At 42.7% G+C, this 17934-nt stretch overlaps 1 protein-coding gene across 1 annotated transcript; it reads left to right on the top strand.

Moving 5' to 3' along the window:
• The first annotated feature begins 2209 nt into the window (after positions 1-2209).
• LOC130868489 (olfactory receptor 10A7-like) lies at positions 2210-3178 on the top strand. The gene has a single exon (XM_057760692.1). It carries the CDS (start codon positions 2210-2212, stop codon positions 3176-3178), a length of 969 nt encoding a protein of 322 aa, XP_057616675.1.
• The last annotated feature ends 14756 nt before the right edge of the window (positions 3179-17934 follow it).

Here is a 17934-nt window from a genome sequence, read left to right on the forward strand (position 1 = left end):
TAAATACAAATTCTTCACCTCTATGAGCCAGGCATCGTGTTATGTATAACAAAGGGACGTGCGTGAAATGAGTGTTTTTGTGAGAATGTCTGATGAGCTACACGAGGATGTCACTCTGTGACACCCTTCTGTGCGACCCTCCCCCTTGTGATTAGGATTTCCCTCTGTCTGCCCAAGCATCAGAAGCTGAGGAACAGGCAGGTCTCTTTCCATTTAAAACTTGAGTCCAAGATCAGTTCCTGCTGCAGTATCTGGTGCTATGAATTACCTTCTGGATTGGATGGATGGATGGATGGATGGATGGATGGATGGATGGATGGATGGATGGATTTGGGAGTTGTCTCCCAAGAGAATATGAATGTCATGATGAGACAGTTAAGCTTCATCTTGCTTACAATAGAAGTATACAAAGAAGAGCTCTAAAGTCACTGACATGTCTTTGGACATATTTGATTATGGCCCAGCCCTGGAAAAATATATGTATGTATATGTATGTATATATATATATATATATATATATATATATATATATATATATATATAGTGTGTGTGTGTGTGTGAATGTGTGTGGTGTAGTGTACACATGTGTATGCAGGTATGCTTGCCTGTCCATTTGAATGTAGAGACCAAAAGTAAAGGTATTGATTCACTGTAATCCACTTTTTAATTTTTAAAAATTTCTGGTGTGGTGTGTGCTTGTAGCATGCACATGGGTGAGTGCTGTATGACCGTGAGCATGCATGCAGAGGCCAGAGGAGGGCACTTTGTCTTCCTTTTCTCTCTGCCTCATTCCTTTAAGACATGGCCAGTGAGCCAGAAGCTTGCCATTTCAACCAGGCTGGTTGAACAGAGAACACCCATGATGTATCCACCTCTGCTCCCCGAACACTATAGTCACAGGCATATGAATCCATACTGCTCTTTACATGGACATGATGGACTTGAATGCAGCTCCCCACACTTACACAGCACAGCACGCTCTCTTACCTCCTGCACCATCACTCCAACCCCGCTACTTATTTTCTCAGACAGGATCTGTCACTGACTGTGGGACTCTTCAGCCAGGTTCTGACTGACAAGCAGCCCCTAGGCTCCTCCTGCCTCTATACCACATTCCCCTATGATCCGCACTGGGGTGACAGAGGCAGTCATAAGATCCTTGTGTGATAAGGATCTAACTTTGGGTCTTCTTGTGCAGACAGCAAGCACATGACACACATAGCTATCTCCCTGGGCCCAGAAATTCCATATATTTTACTCAAAATTGATATGTCACAAAACCCACACAAGAGACAATTTTTTGACAGTGTGTAGTGGAGAATAATCTCCTGGGCAGTGGACGAAATGGCATGACCCATGATGGTTGCAGGTTGCAGAATGAATAGACTCTGTTGAACAGGAGATAAACTCGAGCCAGCATTTGTTCAACTACAGCTACACTCGGAAAGTGTGAATAGTAGAAGGGGCGGTTACTGTTATCTTCTAGCCACCAAGAATGGACCTCAGAAGGTCTTTGTTTATCTATTTATATGTGAAGGGATGTGGCAGAGGGAGAATGCATGTGCCATGTTGCTATCAGAGAACAACTTACAGGAGTTGACTCTTCTTCCACTATGTGGGTACTGAGACTTGAACTCAGGTCTTCAGGCTTAGTGAAGCTCCTTTCCTTGCTGAGCCATCGTGGTGGCCTTGAAGGTGATATTTTAATGTATATCTGGAGACTGAGAATGGTCTAAGGATGCCAACATATGGAATATGTATACGCGAAGAGGGCATGCTGGGTGCGTGGGGAAAGAGTATTAGGGGTTGAGGGTCATGGGAACCTCTTGGAAGAGTAGCGGGAAGTGTGTATGGAGACGTAAGAGCCAGCACACATCCATCCTTATAAACGGACATGGAAAGAGTGGTTGGAGGAGAGAGAACGAAGGGTACAAAGACCCTGAGGTGGTTCACATATGCTGCATGGAGCTCCATGGAGCACAGACCAGAGAAACAGGAAGGAGTCAGGTCCGCAGATGAGGTCATTTCATTCATTGCACACTTGCTGAGATGTTTACGGGAAGGCCCTGAGTGTGAGAGGATTTGTCTTTCCAGTGACTGTAGAGGACAGAACCTGCAGGCTCCAACTCTCACTTCATCTTCTCCTCCCTCTGGTACTCCATAGGGTTCCTCCCCGGTCCTTAGCTCAGTGCCCTCAAATCCTGGGCACATGCCACCTTCCTGGGCAGCTCCTCCCTGGGCCAATCAGAGCCGCACACGTGAGCTGGAGTTCGTGTTGCTGGGCTTTGCACATGTGCCCTCCCTGCGCCCAATGCTCTCAGTGCTCTTCCTGGCCGCCTTCCTGCTCACGTTGCTAGGCAACACACTCATCGTCTTGCTCACCAGCCTGGATCCAGGCCTGTGTGCACCCATGTACTTCTTCTTGCGCCACCTGGCGCTGGTGGAGATCTGCTTCTCACTGGACGTGGCGCCCCGGCTGCTGGTGACCCTGCTGTGGCCTGGACGTGGGCTGTCCCCTACAAGCTGTGCCCTGCAGCTGCTCCTCGTGCTGTCCTGTGTCACATCCGAGTGTTTTCTCCTCACGGTCATGGCCTGGGACCGCTTCCTGGCCATTTGCAGGCCACTGCGCTATGGTGCCATCATGAGCTTGAGGCTGTGCCACCTGCTGGCCACCACTTGCTGGTTGGCAGGAATCCCCGTGGCTCTGGTCTTCACTATCTGGCTCTTTAGCTTTCCCTTCTGTGGGCCACGGGGCATCCGGCACTTCTTCTGTGACATAGCACCTCTGCTGAGCCTGGTGTGTGCAGACACCAGAGTCTTTGAGGCTAATGTGTTTGTGGCCACTGTCCTTGTCATCATGGTTCCCTTCTGTCTTATAGCTGCATCCTACGTCATGATTCTGGCTGCTGTCCTTCGGATGCCATCAGCCTCTGGGCGCCACAAAGCCCTGTCCACCTGTGCCTCCCACCTCATCGTGGTGATTCTGTTTTACGGCACAACGGGGGTCATCCACTTGCGCCCCAAGGCCAGCTACTCTCCTGAGAGCAAGCAAGTGGTGTCCCTGTCATACACCTTGGTGACCCCCATGCTTAATCCTCTCATCTACAGCCTGCGGAACAAGGAGGTCAAAGCTGCCTTCGGCCGTGTGTGCTGTGGACGCCAAGGGTCTAGATTCTAGACTCCATGAATTCTCTCTCCTACCACCTTTCAGATTCAAATAATTGTTGAGGGCCACTTTCTCAGGGTGGCTTAACACCCTGACGCTCCTCTGGGGGACCCATGGCTGCTTCCATCTTCCTACCCAAGAGAAGGCACAACACCAAACTTTTGATCTCTGATCTTGGTTATTTTAAATAAAAGTGGACAAATGAATCCACTTTAAGCCAACTAGAGTACATTAGCTAGCTCTTCTGAAAGAATGTTGTGTAACAAATCATTTAAAATTTAGTGTCTTAAAGCCTGTAACTTATGCCGGGTGGTAGTAGTACAGCACTTGGGAGACAGAGGCAGGCAGAGCTCTGAGTTCGAGGCCAGCATGGTGTACAAAGCAAGTGCTAGGACAGGCTCCAGTGCTACACAGAGAAACCATGTTTCAGAAACAAAAGGCCTGTAACGTATTCTCATTCACTTTCAATCAACTGGATGTAAGGTAATCTAGGCTGGACCTACCTTTGTGGTATTTTGACACGGGCTAATTTTGCTCATGCAAATGGTTGTTGATCAATGTTAGGATGGCCTAAATGAAGGAGATTTGATCCATATACTTCTCTTGAGACCAAAGGGCTGATTAAGGCCTGGCTTTTCATCAAAGTAGCTGAAGTGCAAGAGGGGAGACCCAACTGCATGAGTCATTATCAAGACTTTGGTCACATGACATGCTATTGTTTGGATTAGACAACTGATACCCTCAACCTTTATGTGGAGGAGGCTGGAGTCACATGAAACTTGACCTTCACGGAGAGATGACTGAAGAACTGGAGACATTAATAAATCTACATCAGATAGTCAGATTGGGATTTCTCTCAGATTTTTTTCTTTATCCATTATCTTAATGAGGGTTTCTATTGCTGTGGTAAAACACCATGGCCAAAAGCAACTTTGGGAGGAAATATTAATTTCATTTCAAAACTCGTAGGTCACAGTCCATCACTGAAGGAAGTCAGGGCAGGAACTAAAGAAATGAACCTGAAGGTATGAGCTAAAGCAAAGGCTGTGGTGAGGGGCTGCTTACGAGGACAACCCCATGGCTGGCTCAGCTGCTTTCTAGCATAACCCAGGAAACAAGCCCAAGGGGGCACCACCAACTATGGACAAGGTTCTCCCATATAAATCACCAACCAAGAAGGTATTTTCTAGACTTCCCTATAGGACAATCTCATGGAGACATTTCCCCAGTTGAGAGTCCATTTTTCCAAATGACTCTAGATTGTGTCAAGGGGATATAAAACTAATGAGCACATCTATAGGATTGCAGAAGACGTAGGTGCTACGATTTGGGTTTTAACAGAGGAGGCTCAGCAATATAGCACACTCACCGCTCTTCTACAGGACTAGAGTTCCCTTCCCTAATATCCATGTGGCTACCCTCTGAAAGCCTTCTTCTGGTCAATTTGGGCACAGCACACACGTATGTGTGTGTGTCTATTGAGTCTCTGACTGATAATAGAATCAAAAAAAGAAAAACAAATCTATTGGAGAGACAGCAATGAGACCCTAATGACTGATGGATTCCTGGATCTCTCATACCCTGAACTTCAGTCTACCCATGGAAAGTGTCCTTCTGTGAACAAATAAATTCACTTTGACTTAAACCTGTTTGGGTTGCGTTTTCTATCTCTTGGTATGACTCCTTATTTTAGCCCTAACCATTAGCCTGGTACTTGAGAGGTAATGGTAGTGATGACGGTGGTGGTGGTGGTGATAGTGGTAGTGATGGTGATGATAGTGACGATAAAGGTGATTGTGGTAACTGTGGTAACATCACTGTCACTGTATAGGAAACTAGAGGATTCTGTTCCGTGAAACTGTACAATCTTCTCAGTTAAAACTGCTCTGGGCTGAGTTAAAATAAAGATGCTGTGCACATGGCACTGGTATCAAAGCCCCATCATGACAACCCTGTGCATATTGACCTTTGACATCACCATCGCACCACCATCATCTAGTGTGCGTATTTCATACTGACTGCCTCCTTATACCTCTACAGTAACCCTGGGGGTTGGGCACCACAGGGGCCGATGAACCCCAAGCCCACTCCTTCCTGTTCACAGAGTATAAAGTAAGCCCCGAAGAAGGTGCGACGGTTGGTGCAGCATCCTGTTGAGAAGATTGCAGTACATCCTGAACTCTTACGATAGTTACTTTTCTTTTTTTATCTAAAAACCATCATTTATTAACTAAAACTCCTTGCAGAATAGCACCAGGCCATTACTGGTAACTTCGTGATGGAAATCAGCTAGTACTTACTGAGACTCTGTCCATTCTGTCAGTTTTCATGCCAACAGGGTAAATGCTTCTGCTAATATAAGTTTGAAAAAATGTCTATACCTCACTCCTGCAAAATGGTAATGATAAAAATGTCTCTATTGGAGGATAATTTCATTTCTACTGAGCTAAGTGACATCTACAGTCACTACTTTTGTATTCTCAATGATCCCAAGAGAAAGACAATTTATTTGGGTTGTTGAAAATCCTCTTAATCTGTCTAGGTGAATGGCTTCTGAAATACAGGTCAAAAACTGAGTTTCAAATCTGCTGAGAACAACTCTATGTAACGTTCTTCTGTCCTCATTCAGAAGATGGCCAACTATGAACCCACCCTGTAACTTGCTCAGAGAAGGAGCCCAGCTCTGTTTGGGTGGAGACAAAAGAGTTAGTAAATATTTTTTCAAATACTGTGGTGTTCAGTTTAACTTATAAAGGATCAATCATATTTCATCATAACAAAAAATAATCTGTTGTAGCATGAATAGATTTGTGGAGGTCAGGAGTCAATGCCCTGTTTGTCACTACTGTGGATACAGTTAGGGGGAAAGCATGTGGAAGGCTTTGCACTAGCATGCTAGGTTACATATAAAGACAAAAACTGACACCGTCCCCCAGGGTTAGTGGATAACATGGAAGAAGCCATGAGATGAAGTTGGAGGAAGGGGAGGAGGGCTGTGAAGGGCCGTCTGCAGGACATGGCTCGGCTGTTGCACACACGAACTCATTGCACTGTGGTCACCTGCACAAGGTCAAACTGGCATGATTAATTCACATGTCAACAGGCAGCACAAACTAGACTCTGCAAATTTGAAAAGAAAATGGAACAGAAGGAACAAAGGTGGGAGGAGAACATGTTGGGGGCGGGGAGTGAAAGGAGGAAGTTGGGGTGGATATGGTCAAGTTACATGGTATACACTTATGGAATTGTCAAAGAATAAACAATAGATATTTAAAATAAAGTCATAAAAAACAGGATAAGTAACAGTACATTAGAAAAAGTATTCTATAAATATATGTGTGGATTTTTCCTTGGTTGCTAAAAACTGTGGATTTTGTCTTTAGAAGAAAGTAATTAAATGTAAATAATATGTAGACCTTTAGTATGTGAAAATGTTAGGGTGCAGATGTTGAAAGGGAGGAAATAGGTGTAGGTATGATGAAATGCATTGAATAGAGAGAGAGAATGTCAAAGAATAGGTATTTTTAAAAGAAAAACGTTTGCTGGGTCATGGTAGAACACATCTTTAATCCCCACACTTAGGAAGCAGAATCACGTGGATCACTGTGAGTTCAAGGCCAGCCTTGTCTGCAGAGTGAGTTCCAGGACAGCAAGGGCTACACGATGAAACCTAGTTTCAAAAAAAATAGTTTGCTTCAGTTAGGGTTTGATGATATTTCGAGGGCAATGAATTCTTAAAGTTTTTTTTTTCTTTATTTTTTGAATGCAAACTTGTGCAACCACTTTGGAAATCAGTGTGGCGATTTCTCGGGAGATTTGGGATCAACCTACCCCAAGATCCAGTAATACCACTCTTGGGAATATACCCAAGAGATGCCCTATCATATGACAAAAGCATTTGTTCAACTATATTCATAGCAGCATTGTTTGTAATAGCCAGAACCTGGAAACAACCTAGATGCCCTTCAATGGAAGAATGGATGAAGAAAGTGTGGATTTTTTACATATTAGAGTACTACTCAGCAGTAAAAAACAATGACATCTTGAATTTTGCATGCAAATGGATGGAAATAGAAAACACTATATTGAGTGAGGTATCCCAGAACCAAAAAGAGGAACGTGGGATGTACTCACTCATAATTGGTTTCTAGCCATAAATAAAGGACATTGAGCATATAATTTGTGATCTAGAGAAGCTAAATAAGAAGGTGAACCCGAAGAAAAACGTATACTCATCCGCCTGGATAGGGGAAGTAGACAAGATTGCCGGGCAAAAACTGGGAACTTGCGGGTGAGGTAGCATGGGGCTAAGGGGAAATGGGGTGAGAAACGTGAGAAGGGGAGGATGGGGGGAGCTTGGGGGAATGGAATGGTTGGGATATAGGAAGAGTGGATACGGGAGCAGAGAAATATATATCCTAATTAAGGGAGCCATCTTAGGGTTGGCAAGAGACTTGACTCTAGAGGGACTCGTAGGTGTCCAGGGAGAGGTCCCCAGCTAGTACCTTGGGCAACTGAGGAGAGGTAACCTGAAATGACCCTATCCTATACTGATGAATATCTTGCATATCACCTTAGAACCTTCATCTGGCGATGGATTGAGATAGAGACAGAGACCCAATTTGGAACAACGGACTGAGCTCCCAAGGTCCAAATGAGGAGCAGAAGGAGGGAGAACATGAGCAAGGAAGTCAGGACCATGAGGGGTGCACCCACCCACTGTGACAGTGGAACTGATCTATTGGGAGCTCACCAAGGCCAGCTGGACTGGGACTGAATAAGCATGGGATAAAACCGGACTCTCTGAACATGGCAGACAATGAAGGCTGATGAGAAGACAAGGACAATGGCACTAGGTTTCGATCCTAATACATGAACTGGCTTTGTGGGAGCCTAGCCTGTTTGGATGCTCACCTTCCTGGACCTAGATAGAAGTGGGAGGACCTTGGACTTCCTGCAGGGCAGGAAATTTGGACTGCTCTTCAGTATCAAGAGGGAGGGGGAATGGAGTGGGGGGAGGGGGAAAGGAGTGGGGAGAGGGGGAGGGGAGTGGAGGAGGGGGCAATGTGTGGGAGGAGGCGGAGGGAGATGGGAAACGGGGAAGAGGCAGAAATTTTAATTAAAAAAGAATAAAATAAATAAATAAAAAAGAAAAATAAATAAAAAATGAAAATAAAACAAAAAAATTACTAAAACAAACTGTCTTCTCATTTCACATGCCAAATCCATTTCCCACTCCATCCCCTCTTCCTGCTCCCTCCACCTTCCCCCCTCTCACCCCCATCCCACCTCCCATCTACCCCTCAGAGAGAGTAAGGCTTCCCATGGGGAGTCAAGCAAAGTCTAGCACCTTGTTTTGAGGCAGGAACAAGGCTCTCCCCACTATATCTAGGCTAAGCAAGGTATCCCTCCAGAGAAAATGGGTTCCAAAAAGTCAGTAAAGCAGTAGGGATAAATCCTGCCAGTGGCCCCACAGTCTGCCCCAGGCATACAATGATTCCCGGTATTCAGAGGGTCTAGTTTGGTGCTATGCTCGTTCCCTCACTGTCAGACTGGAGTTGGTAGGCTTACATTGGCTCATGTAAGCTGTTTCCGTGGGCATCCCCATCATGGTCTTGACCTCTTTGCTCATATTCTCACTCCTCCTTCCCTTTGGCTGGACTTTGAGAACTCAGCCAAATGCTCCACTGTGGTTCTCTGCATCTGCTTCCATCAGTTGCTGGATGTAGGTTCTATAGTGACATTTAAGATATTCATCAATCTAACTACAAGGCTAGGCCAATTCGGGTACCCTCTCCACTATTGCTTAGGGTCTTAGCTGGGGTCATCCTTGTGGATTTCTGGTCATTTCTCTACTACCAGGCTTCCTATTAGCCCCATTAATGGCTCCCTCAATCAAGTTATCTCTTTTTTCTTTTATTTTTTTATTGATTTTATTGAGATATACATTTTTCTCTGCTCCTTTCCCTGCCTCTCCCCTCCCCTTCAACCCTCTCTCATGGTCCCCATACTCCCAATTTACTCAGGATATTTTGTCTTTTACTACTTCCCATGTAGATTAGATCCATCTACGTCTCTCGTAGGGTCCTTATTGTTGTCTAGATTCTCTGGGATTGTGATTTGTAGGCTGGTTTTCTTTGCTTTATGTTTAGAAACCACTTATGAGTGAGTACATATGATAATTGTCTTTCTGGATCTGAGTTATCTCATTCAAACGATGTTTGCTAGCTCCATCCATTTGCCTGTAAATTTCAAAATGTCATTTTTTTCTGCTGTGTAGTACTCCATTGTGTAAATGTACCACATTTTCCTTATCTATTCTTCAGTTGAGGGGCATTTAGATTGTTTCCAGGTTCTGGCTATGATAAACAATGTTGTTATGAACATAGTTGGGCACATGTCCTTATGGCATGATTGAGCATCCTTTGGATATATACCCAAAAGTGGTATTGCTGGGTCTTGAGGAAGGTTGTTGCCAAATTTTCTTAGAAATTGCCATACTGATATCCAAAGGGGCTGTACCAGCTTGCACTTCTACCAGCAGTGCAGGAGTGTTCCCTTTACCCCACAACTTCTCCAGCATAAGTTGTCATCAGTGTCTTTGATCTTGGCCATTCTTAATGTGTAAAATGGAATCTCAGTTGTTTTGATTTGCATTTCTCTGATAACTAAGAATGTTAAACATTTCTTTAAGTGTCTTTCAGCCATTTTAGATTCCTCTGTTGAAAGTTCTCTGTTTAGGTCTGTACTCCACTTTTGATTGGGTTATTTGTTCTTTTGGTGACCAATTTCTTGGGTTCTTTTATTTTGGAGATCAGACCTCTGTCTGATGTGGGGTTAGTGAAGATCTTTTCCCATTCTGTAGGCTGTCATTTTGTCTTGTTGACCATATCCTTTGCTTTACAGAACCTTTTCAGTTTTAGGAGGTCCCATTTATTAATTGTTTCTCTCAGTATCTGTGCTACAGGGGCTATGTTTAGGAAGTGGTCTCCTGTGCCAATGCATGTGAGTGTACTTCCACTTTCTCTTCTATAAGGTTCAGTGTGACTGACTTTATGTTGAGGTTTTTGATCCATTGGACTTTAGTTTTGTGCATGGTGATAGATATGGATCTATTTTCATTCTTCTACATGTTGATATCCAGTTATGCCATCATCATTTGTTAAATATGCTTTCTTTTTTCCATTTGATTTTTTTGCTGCTTTGTCAAAAATCAGGTGTTCGAAGGTGAGGTGTACGGATTAATATCCAGGTCCTCGATTCTGTTCCATTGGTCCTCCTGTCTGTTCTTATGCCAATATCAGGCTGTTTTCAGTACTATAGCTCTGTAGTAGAGTTTGAAGTCAAGGATTGCGATGCCCCCAGAAGTTCTTTTATTGTACAGGATTGTTTTGGCTATCCTGGGTTTTTTTGCTTTTCCATATGAAGTTGAGTATCGTTCTTTTAAGGTCTGTGAAGAATTTTGGTGAGATTTTGATGGGCATTCGTTGAATCTATAGATTGCTTTTCGCAAGATTGCCATTTTTACTATGTTAATTCTACCTACCCAAGAGTGTGGGAGATCTTTCCACTTTCTGGTGTCTTCTTCCATTCTTTCTTCAAAGATTTGAAGTTCTTGTCATACAAGTCTTCCACTTGTTTGGTTAGAGTTACTCCGAGATATTTTATGTTATTTGTGGCTATTGTGAAGGGTGATGTTTCTCTGATTTCTTTCTTGGCCCATTTATCATCTGTGTAAAGGAGGGCTACTGATTTTTTTTTTAGTTAATCTTGTATCTTGCTACATTACTAAAAGTGTTTATGAGTTGTAGAAGTTCCTTGGTAGAATTTTTGTGATAGCTTATGTAAACTATCATATCATCAGCAAACAGTGAGAGTTTGTCTTCTTCTTTTCTGATTTTATCCTCTTGATCTCCTTTTGGTGTCTTATTGCTCTAGCTAGGACCTTGAGAAAGGATATCTCTTTCCTTGTTCTCCGTCTTTGTCCTTTCCCCATCTTGACCATCCTGTTCCCTCTAGTTCTCCTCCCTCCTCCCCTTTTTCTCCCCTTCTGTCTTCCCTTCTCCCTCTCCACCCCCATGCTCCCAATATTGTCAGGCAGTCTTGTCTATTCCTCTTGTCCTGGAGGATCTATATATTTTCTCTTAGGGTTCTGCTTGTTATTTAGCTTCTCTGGGGTAGTGGATTATATGTGTGTATAAATGTTTGCTTGCCTGTATGCCATTACACCATATATGTGCAGCATCTATACAGGCCAGAAGAGGGAATTAGATTCACTGAAACTGGAGATACAGACAGTTGTAAGCTACCACCATGTGAGTTCTGGAAACTGAAATCTGGCCCTCTGGAATTTTAACCTCTGCATGCTTTTAACCTCGGAGTAATCTCTCCAGCCCCTTCTAGTTTTTCTGTGACTATTACACTTGACACCATATGTAGATGGATGCCATAAAGTAGTCCCACACTAGCTCAGAATTGAGTATAATAAAGGGTTCTTTATTTAAGGGTAGTCTCACCGATCACAGTAATCTACATGAGCAGGCAACGGGAAATGAATCCAGCAGTCGAAAGGAGAAAGAGAGAGAGAGAGAGAGAGAGAGAGAGAGAGAGAGAGAGAGAGAGAGAGAGAGAGAGAGAGTCCGCACAAGCTTTATGTCAGCATTTATAGTACAAGAGATCACACCCAAATGATCTGGTATCTTGAAGATTATTGGCTGAAGGACTTCCCACAGTAACCATGCCTTCGAGTTCTACCCATGTTGTAGCATGTCAGAATTTCCTCCCTTACTTAAAGTTACAAAATATTTCCTTGTGTCACCTCTCAAAGGATATCTGATTGTTTCCACCTCTGGCTACTGTAAACACAGACACTGTGGATGTAGGTAAAGATAAGCTTTCAATAAGCAGCATTGTCGGCCTCTTTCCTATTACACTTTCCTCTCCTATGGACATCAGACACATCAGCCCCAAGAGCAGGGCCTGAAATTCTGGGAAACACCATCAACGCCCCTCGACATGAAGTGAAGGTGGCTTCCTGCTTCTGTCCATCTTCTTCAGTCTCCGCAGAGCATCAGCAAGAGGCTTTCCTCTGCACTCCTTTCCCAGTCCATGGGGACCACAGAAGTCTCTGGGGTCCAGAGCTCTGGCTTAAGTTTGCATGTCGACTCCTTCTCACGGGGTGGGCAGTCCACTCAGCAACTTCATGAGCTCATGGCAGCAAAGAGAGAAAGGCACTGTGTGTGTGTGTGTGTGTGTGTGCCAAGAACACTTCTTTTCAAGGCAGATTGAAAGGTTTTGTTCTTGGGCATCCCCTTCTCTAAGCAGAAGCTGAATCTGTATAAGTATCAGAGTCTCTGCCACAGTCAGAATCAGCAGGAAAGGATCGTTACTTCTCTACTTTCAACTATCAGGTATGATAACCCAATGCTATTCTTTGTGGGTAAAATCAAGGAACAACAGGAACAAAGACTTCTTTTATAGAGCAACCAAAATATCAGGTCCACATTACAAATGCTCAACACTTTAGAGACACTAAATGGCTTAATCCTCAGGAGTAGTGAGTAGTCTTATTTAAATATGTAGGTATGTGATACATACATATATGAGCAATAAATTATGGATATATTGATAGATATAACAGATAATAAATGTATGGATAATATGAGATACATAGGTGCATAGGTTTTCAAATATGTGTGTTGATAGCTATGAGATAGATGATAGGTAGGTAGATATATGATTGATGGATGGATAGATAGATAGATAGATAGATAGATAGATAGATAGATAGATAGATAAGATAGATGATAGGTAAATAGATAAGATGGGTGGGTGGATGGATAGAAAGACAGAACTGACATAGATGAATCAAGTGGCTTTTGCGTATCAGAATTTTATCAGTGGAGAAATATCCTATTGTGCTTGTCTCTCACACTTCACAACCTTTGCTTCTTCATCCTGTGTTTTACCATCCCAAAGAATTCACTCATATTGTATAGCATGGATGACCCCAAAGCACATAACAATTGCTCTTACATTATGGAACATGTGTAAAGTACTAAAGAGACTAAGTTTTCCCATAGACAAACTGTTTCAAATTTTTCAAACACCTTTAACTAAAGCTCATGTTCTTCATGCCCCATCTCTCTGGTCCCTCGGGGTCTGATCTCTGTGCACCATGTCCTTCTTTGACAAATGTTTGTAGAATTAAAGGCCATAGTTGAGATCAGTTAAGACTCTACCTTCTCTTGAGGGATGTCCTTGGTTTTGTCTGTAATAATTGAAGGGATGTTAACATCTGTTCATACCTAGAGTTAAAATTGATCAGGATCTTTATTTCTTTTTACATAACCTTAAGATGAAACATTTCTCCATGTCTTCAATTCTAATTTCTCAAAATTTTCCAATTTGCCACTAGAAGAAAATTACTAGCTTTAATTTTTTAATCTTGTTTTCACAATATTCATAAGGGCTCCTGATCGTAGAACTCAAGAGGACCATCCAAAGTCCTTTTCATCCCTGAAATCCTTGTACAAAGAATGTCTTTACTGTTGATTTTCTCACATATTTCAGGAGTTATCTGTGACCCTTAAACCCAATTTTTAGTAACTACATTAAATTGTCTGTTTTGGACAGCTGCTATTGACTTGGTTCAAGGGCTGGCAAACACTTTTGAGGCAGGGTGATCTCTGAATATTCTATCTCTGGGCTTTAGAGCTCTGGTGTATCTATCTGTGTATGTACAAATGAGTTTTTCCAAATGTGTTTCTAAGGATATCTCACTGTATTTGAAGTTATGGGTGGCAGCACAGAAAAGAATTTGAGAAGAAGGTGACTGTGGGAGGCCAGGAATGGAGGAAGAGCTTCAGAATTAGGGCAGAAGACTTCTCAGAGGAAGACAGGGAGTTTCACCAGGTTGGCAACAGCACCACCTTTAATTTTAAAAATATATTTTGTTGATGATTCATTAGTAAGACTTCTGTTTAAGATGGTAAAAGACATTCAAATAGAAGCCAAATCCAAGTTCCAGAAGCCCCCGGGCAGCTCTGTAACCTAGAGTTAATGTTAGCATCGAGACATCCTTGATAGAGACCAATAATAGGCATCATTTTCAGGGCTCACATTGGTCTGAGTTTTATAGCTCTCCTTGATATAGTTATGATTTAATTTTTCTCCCAATAAATTCTTGATGATAATTGATTATATACCCAATTTCTTGAAAAAATCTGTATGGGACATAACTCAATTTGGCTCAGTTTCTGAGCCTATGTAAGGGTCTGTGACTGGACTTGCACCCAACTAATGTCTGCCAAAACACAGGTCCTATAAAAATTTCTCTGAAATTAAGACCTGATGACACTGTGGATCTCAACTTCATGCTGTCTGTAATAAATATCTGTCCATACCAAAATGTTAAATATTTGGAAAAACCTGGAAGTTAAACAGAGAAAGAAAGAGAGTTGAAGCATGGAGTGGAGGAGATTTGTCACTCACGTGTTGAGAGTTCTCTGTGCACCCTAGCTCTAGACAGCCTTCTCTGTGTTTTAGGCAAGTTACTAATACCAGAGCTTAATGCTTCAGCTTCAGATAAGAAATCATATGTTTTTCTTTCGTGTGATTCTGAGGATTGAATCTAGTGATGTATGCACACCAGGCAACTGTAGTTCTATAGAGGTTTTAAAGGGCTAATAAATATCTACCCCCACTCCCTCCCTCCAGCTCACCCTGTCTCCTCACAACATACCTCCTTTTTCTGTCCCACCCAACATTCTATCTTTTTATTTTAAAGCCCACTAAGTTCAATTAGTGCTGCCCGTATGTTATGTTTGGGGTCATCCACCAGGGCATGGGCAACCTAAAAATGAAAATCCCCACACCCACGAAAGAAAAGCAACTCTTCATTCCTCTGCTTCCATCAAGGTCCTCAGCTGGGGGTGGAATATTGGGAGCCCATCCCCACTCCTTGCTGGAATTTTTAACTCTGTATGAGGCACTATCCTGGGATGTGGAGGTTGGAAGGCAATTTGGGCTTGCTTTGTGATCTCTGTGATGGGCTTGGAGAGGGGAACAATTTCTAGTAAGGAACTGGGACCCTGGGACCCACAAAAGGAGCCATCTAGATTCTACTAAAAAAGGAAAGATCAGCTCTGTGAAGATAGAGGATTTGTCCAAGAATAAATTATTAGTGAAAATACTGAGGTGTTGAATGTGCCCGGTGTTTACAAAGACACGTGTGCCTATTTGTGAGGATGTTGACAGAAATCATACTTCTAAGAACTTGGCTTGGTAAATGCCCAACTGAGGGCAAAGGATGATAAAAAATACTGAGGTGATTATTTAGTAAATATATTTTCTTATCCTAGCAAGGCATAGAATGAAATGTCTAAGTACTTATGAAAAATAAAGGAGGGGAAGGAGAGAAAGAAGAGCATAGACTGACTGACATCTACAGAGACAGGGAAAGGGAGGAAGGGAAGAAAAGAGAGGGGAGGAAGGGAAAGAAGAGGAAAGGAAAGAATGAACCAGTTTATCTTCACAGGCAGAAAAATTGGAACAAAGGCTGCCAATGATCTATCATCTAGAACTTTGGGAATCAAATCTGGAGGCCTGGATTTTGCAACATTGAATTCAGTCAACTTGGGAGAGAACAACAGTTGTATTTGTTCTGTTTTCCCATGGTGAGGTCACATGATGATGTGCAAAGCAGTGATCATTCTGCAAGAAGCATGAATGCTTTGTCCATGAGAAATGCTTGAGGGAGACCAGTGAGCTGGATCAGGGAGTTAAGGTCCTCACCTCCGAGCCTGATAGCCTGAGTTAGATTTCCAGGATCCACGTGGCAGGAAAGAACTGAGTCTGGTAAGTTGTCCTCCGACTTTCCCATATGAACCTGGTGCGTGTGCACACGCATGTATGCACACCTAAGTAATGCAGCTTTAAAAAATGAAATGTTGGAAGGAAATTGGTGATGTTTCCTTGAAGAGGAAACCAGATTAGAAACTGAAAAGAAAATCTAAAGTGGAGAAAATCTTGTTAGATGATGAAGCAGGCTCTCTCTGAGGCAGTCCCCTCGTCCTCAAACCATTAGCATTGCTGTTGCTTTGTTAAAATGCTCTTCCTGGTCTTTTTTATGTGCTAGGTGAGGGGCATCTCTCCTTCTGCATTAGACTCACACTCATTTATGAATGAGTAGCCTTCAATATTGAGATAATGTGGTTCATAAGCACTATATTTGCTCTAAATTCATCTGAAATCCCTGTCTTTAGTTCTTTTCATTGGCTTTATGTCCTGTAAGAAGTCAGCTCCTAAAAGAAGAGAAGATTGTTGCTTTGAATTGTTTAGTAAATGTATTTGCTAATAATAGCAATATAAAAAATACCCATATTTAAGAGGAATAAAAGAGAGATAGGGAAGAGGAAGGAGAAGGAGGAGGAGGAGGAGGAGGAGGAGGAGGAGGAGGGTGAGGAAAGGGAGCAACAACAACAGTGAGAAGAAGAAGAAGACTTCTGCCTGGGTGCCTGTGTCATCACAGGAGCTCAATCCCAGCAGGCAGAATCTATGCTAGACACTCTAAAGCAAGAAGCACTCTCAAACTGTACAATTTTCTGGATCTTTTCATTGGCTTTATGTCCTGTAAGAAGTCAGCTCCTAAAAGAAGAGAAGATTGTTGCTTTGAATTGTTTAGTAAATGTATTTGCTAATAATAGCAATATAAAAAATACCCATATTTAAGAGGAATAAAAGAGAGATAGGGAAGAGGGAGGAGGAGGAGGAGGAGGAGGAGGAGGAGGAGGAGGAGGAGGAGGAGGAGTATGTCCTGGATGTTGGAGGCTGTTTCTGGTCTGGTTTTGGGGGATGAGTAATGTCATCCAATGGAATTAGTAGAGTAATGGGAGTTGAGATGAGCTACAGGCGCTTCCATGCTGGGTCATCTTTGGCTGTGTTGTACTTACCTTGTGGGACAGAGGCAAAGACTATAACTATGTCATTTAAGAATAAGTCAGGAGTGCTAGAAACATGGCTCTGCACTTAAAAGCATTGGTTGCTCTTCCGGAGGACTCAGATTCAAGTCCCAGCACCCACATGTCGCTCACAAACATCTGTAACTCCAGTTCTAGGGGAATTTGATGCCCCCTGTGGCCTCTGTGGGCACTGCATGCATGTGATGCATAGATACACATGCAGGTACTAATCATACAGATAAAATAAAAATAAATCTTCAAAACAAATAAGAAGTACCTAAGTCATACCAGTACTTAGCAGTGCTGAATAAAATAGCAAAGTCATCATGATATGTTTCTGACATAAATAAAAGCTCAATGGATCATAGAGGTTCAGTTGGTCACATTCTTTCTATACATTTGGATGAGCAGCTGTAGCGTTTATCTCAAGAATATGAAGAATCTTTCTCTTAGCCAGTTTCCAGCAGTTGATTGGGAAGTTCAGTCAATCACATTTTCTTTAGGGTGTGTCCCCCTGAGGCCAAGAAAAAAAGATAAAAACACCCAGGTGTGCTTGCCCTGCTCTCTTTGTTCTCTGCGCTCCTGGTGTTCACTGGAACCCTGGTTGTGTAAGTTTCCCTTCTTTCTGTTTATTAAAACTGAATCTATTATATTGAGCTGGTCTGGTTAATTTTAGCTTGTCAATCGATCGCCATATCAAGCAGTCATTGATATGATTAAATCCCTAAAGGTTCGAATCACTGAACAACTTTCTAATAACTTTTACTATGAAGGACACATGTTAACTACTGGTTTGTCTCTCTGCAG

Source organism: Chionomys nivalis, chromosome 2 (assembly GCF_950005125.1).
Source record: "Chionomys nivalis chromosome 2, mChiNiv1.1, whole genome shotgun sequence".
NCBI lineage: Eukaryota > Metazoa > Chordata > Mammalia > Rodentia > Cricetidae > Chionomys > Chionomys nivalis.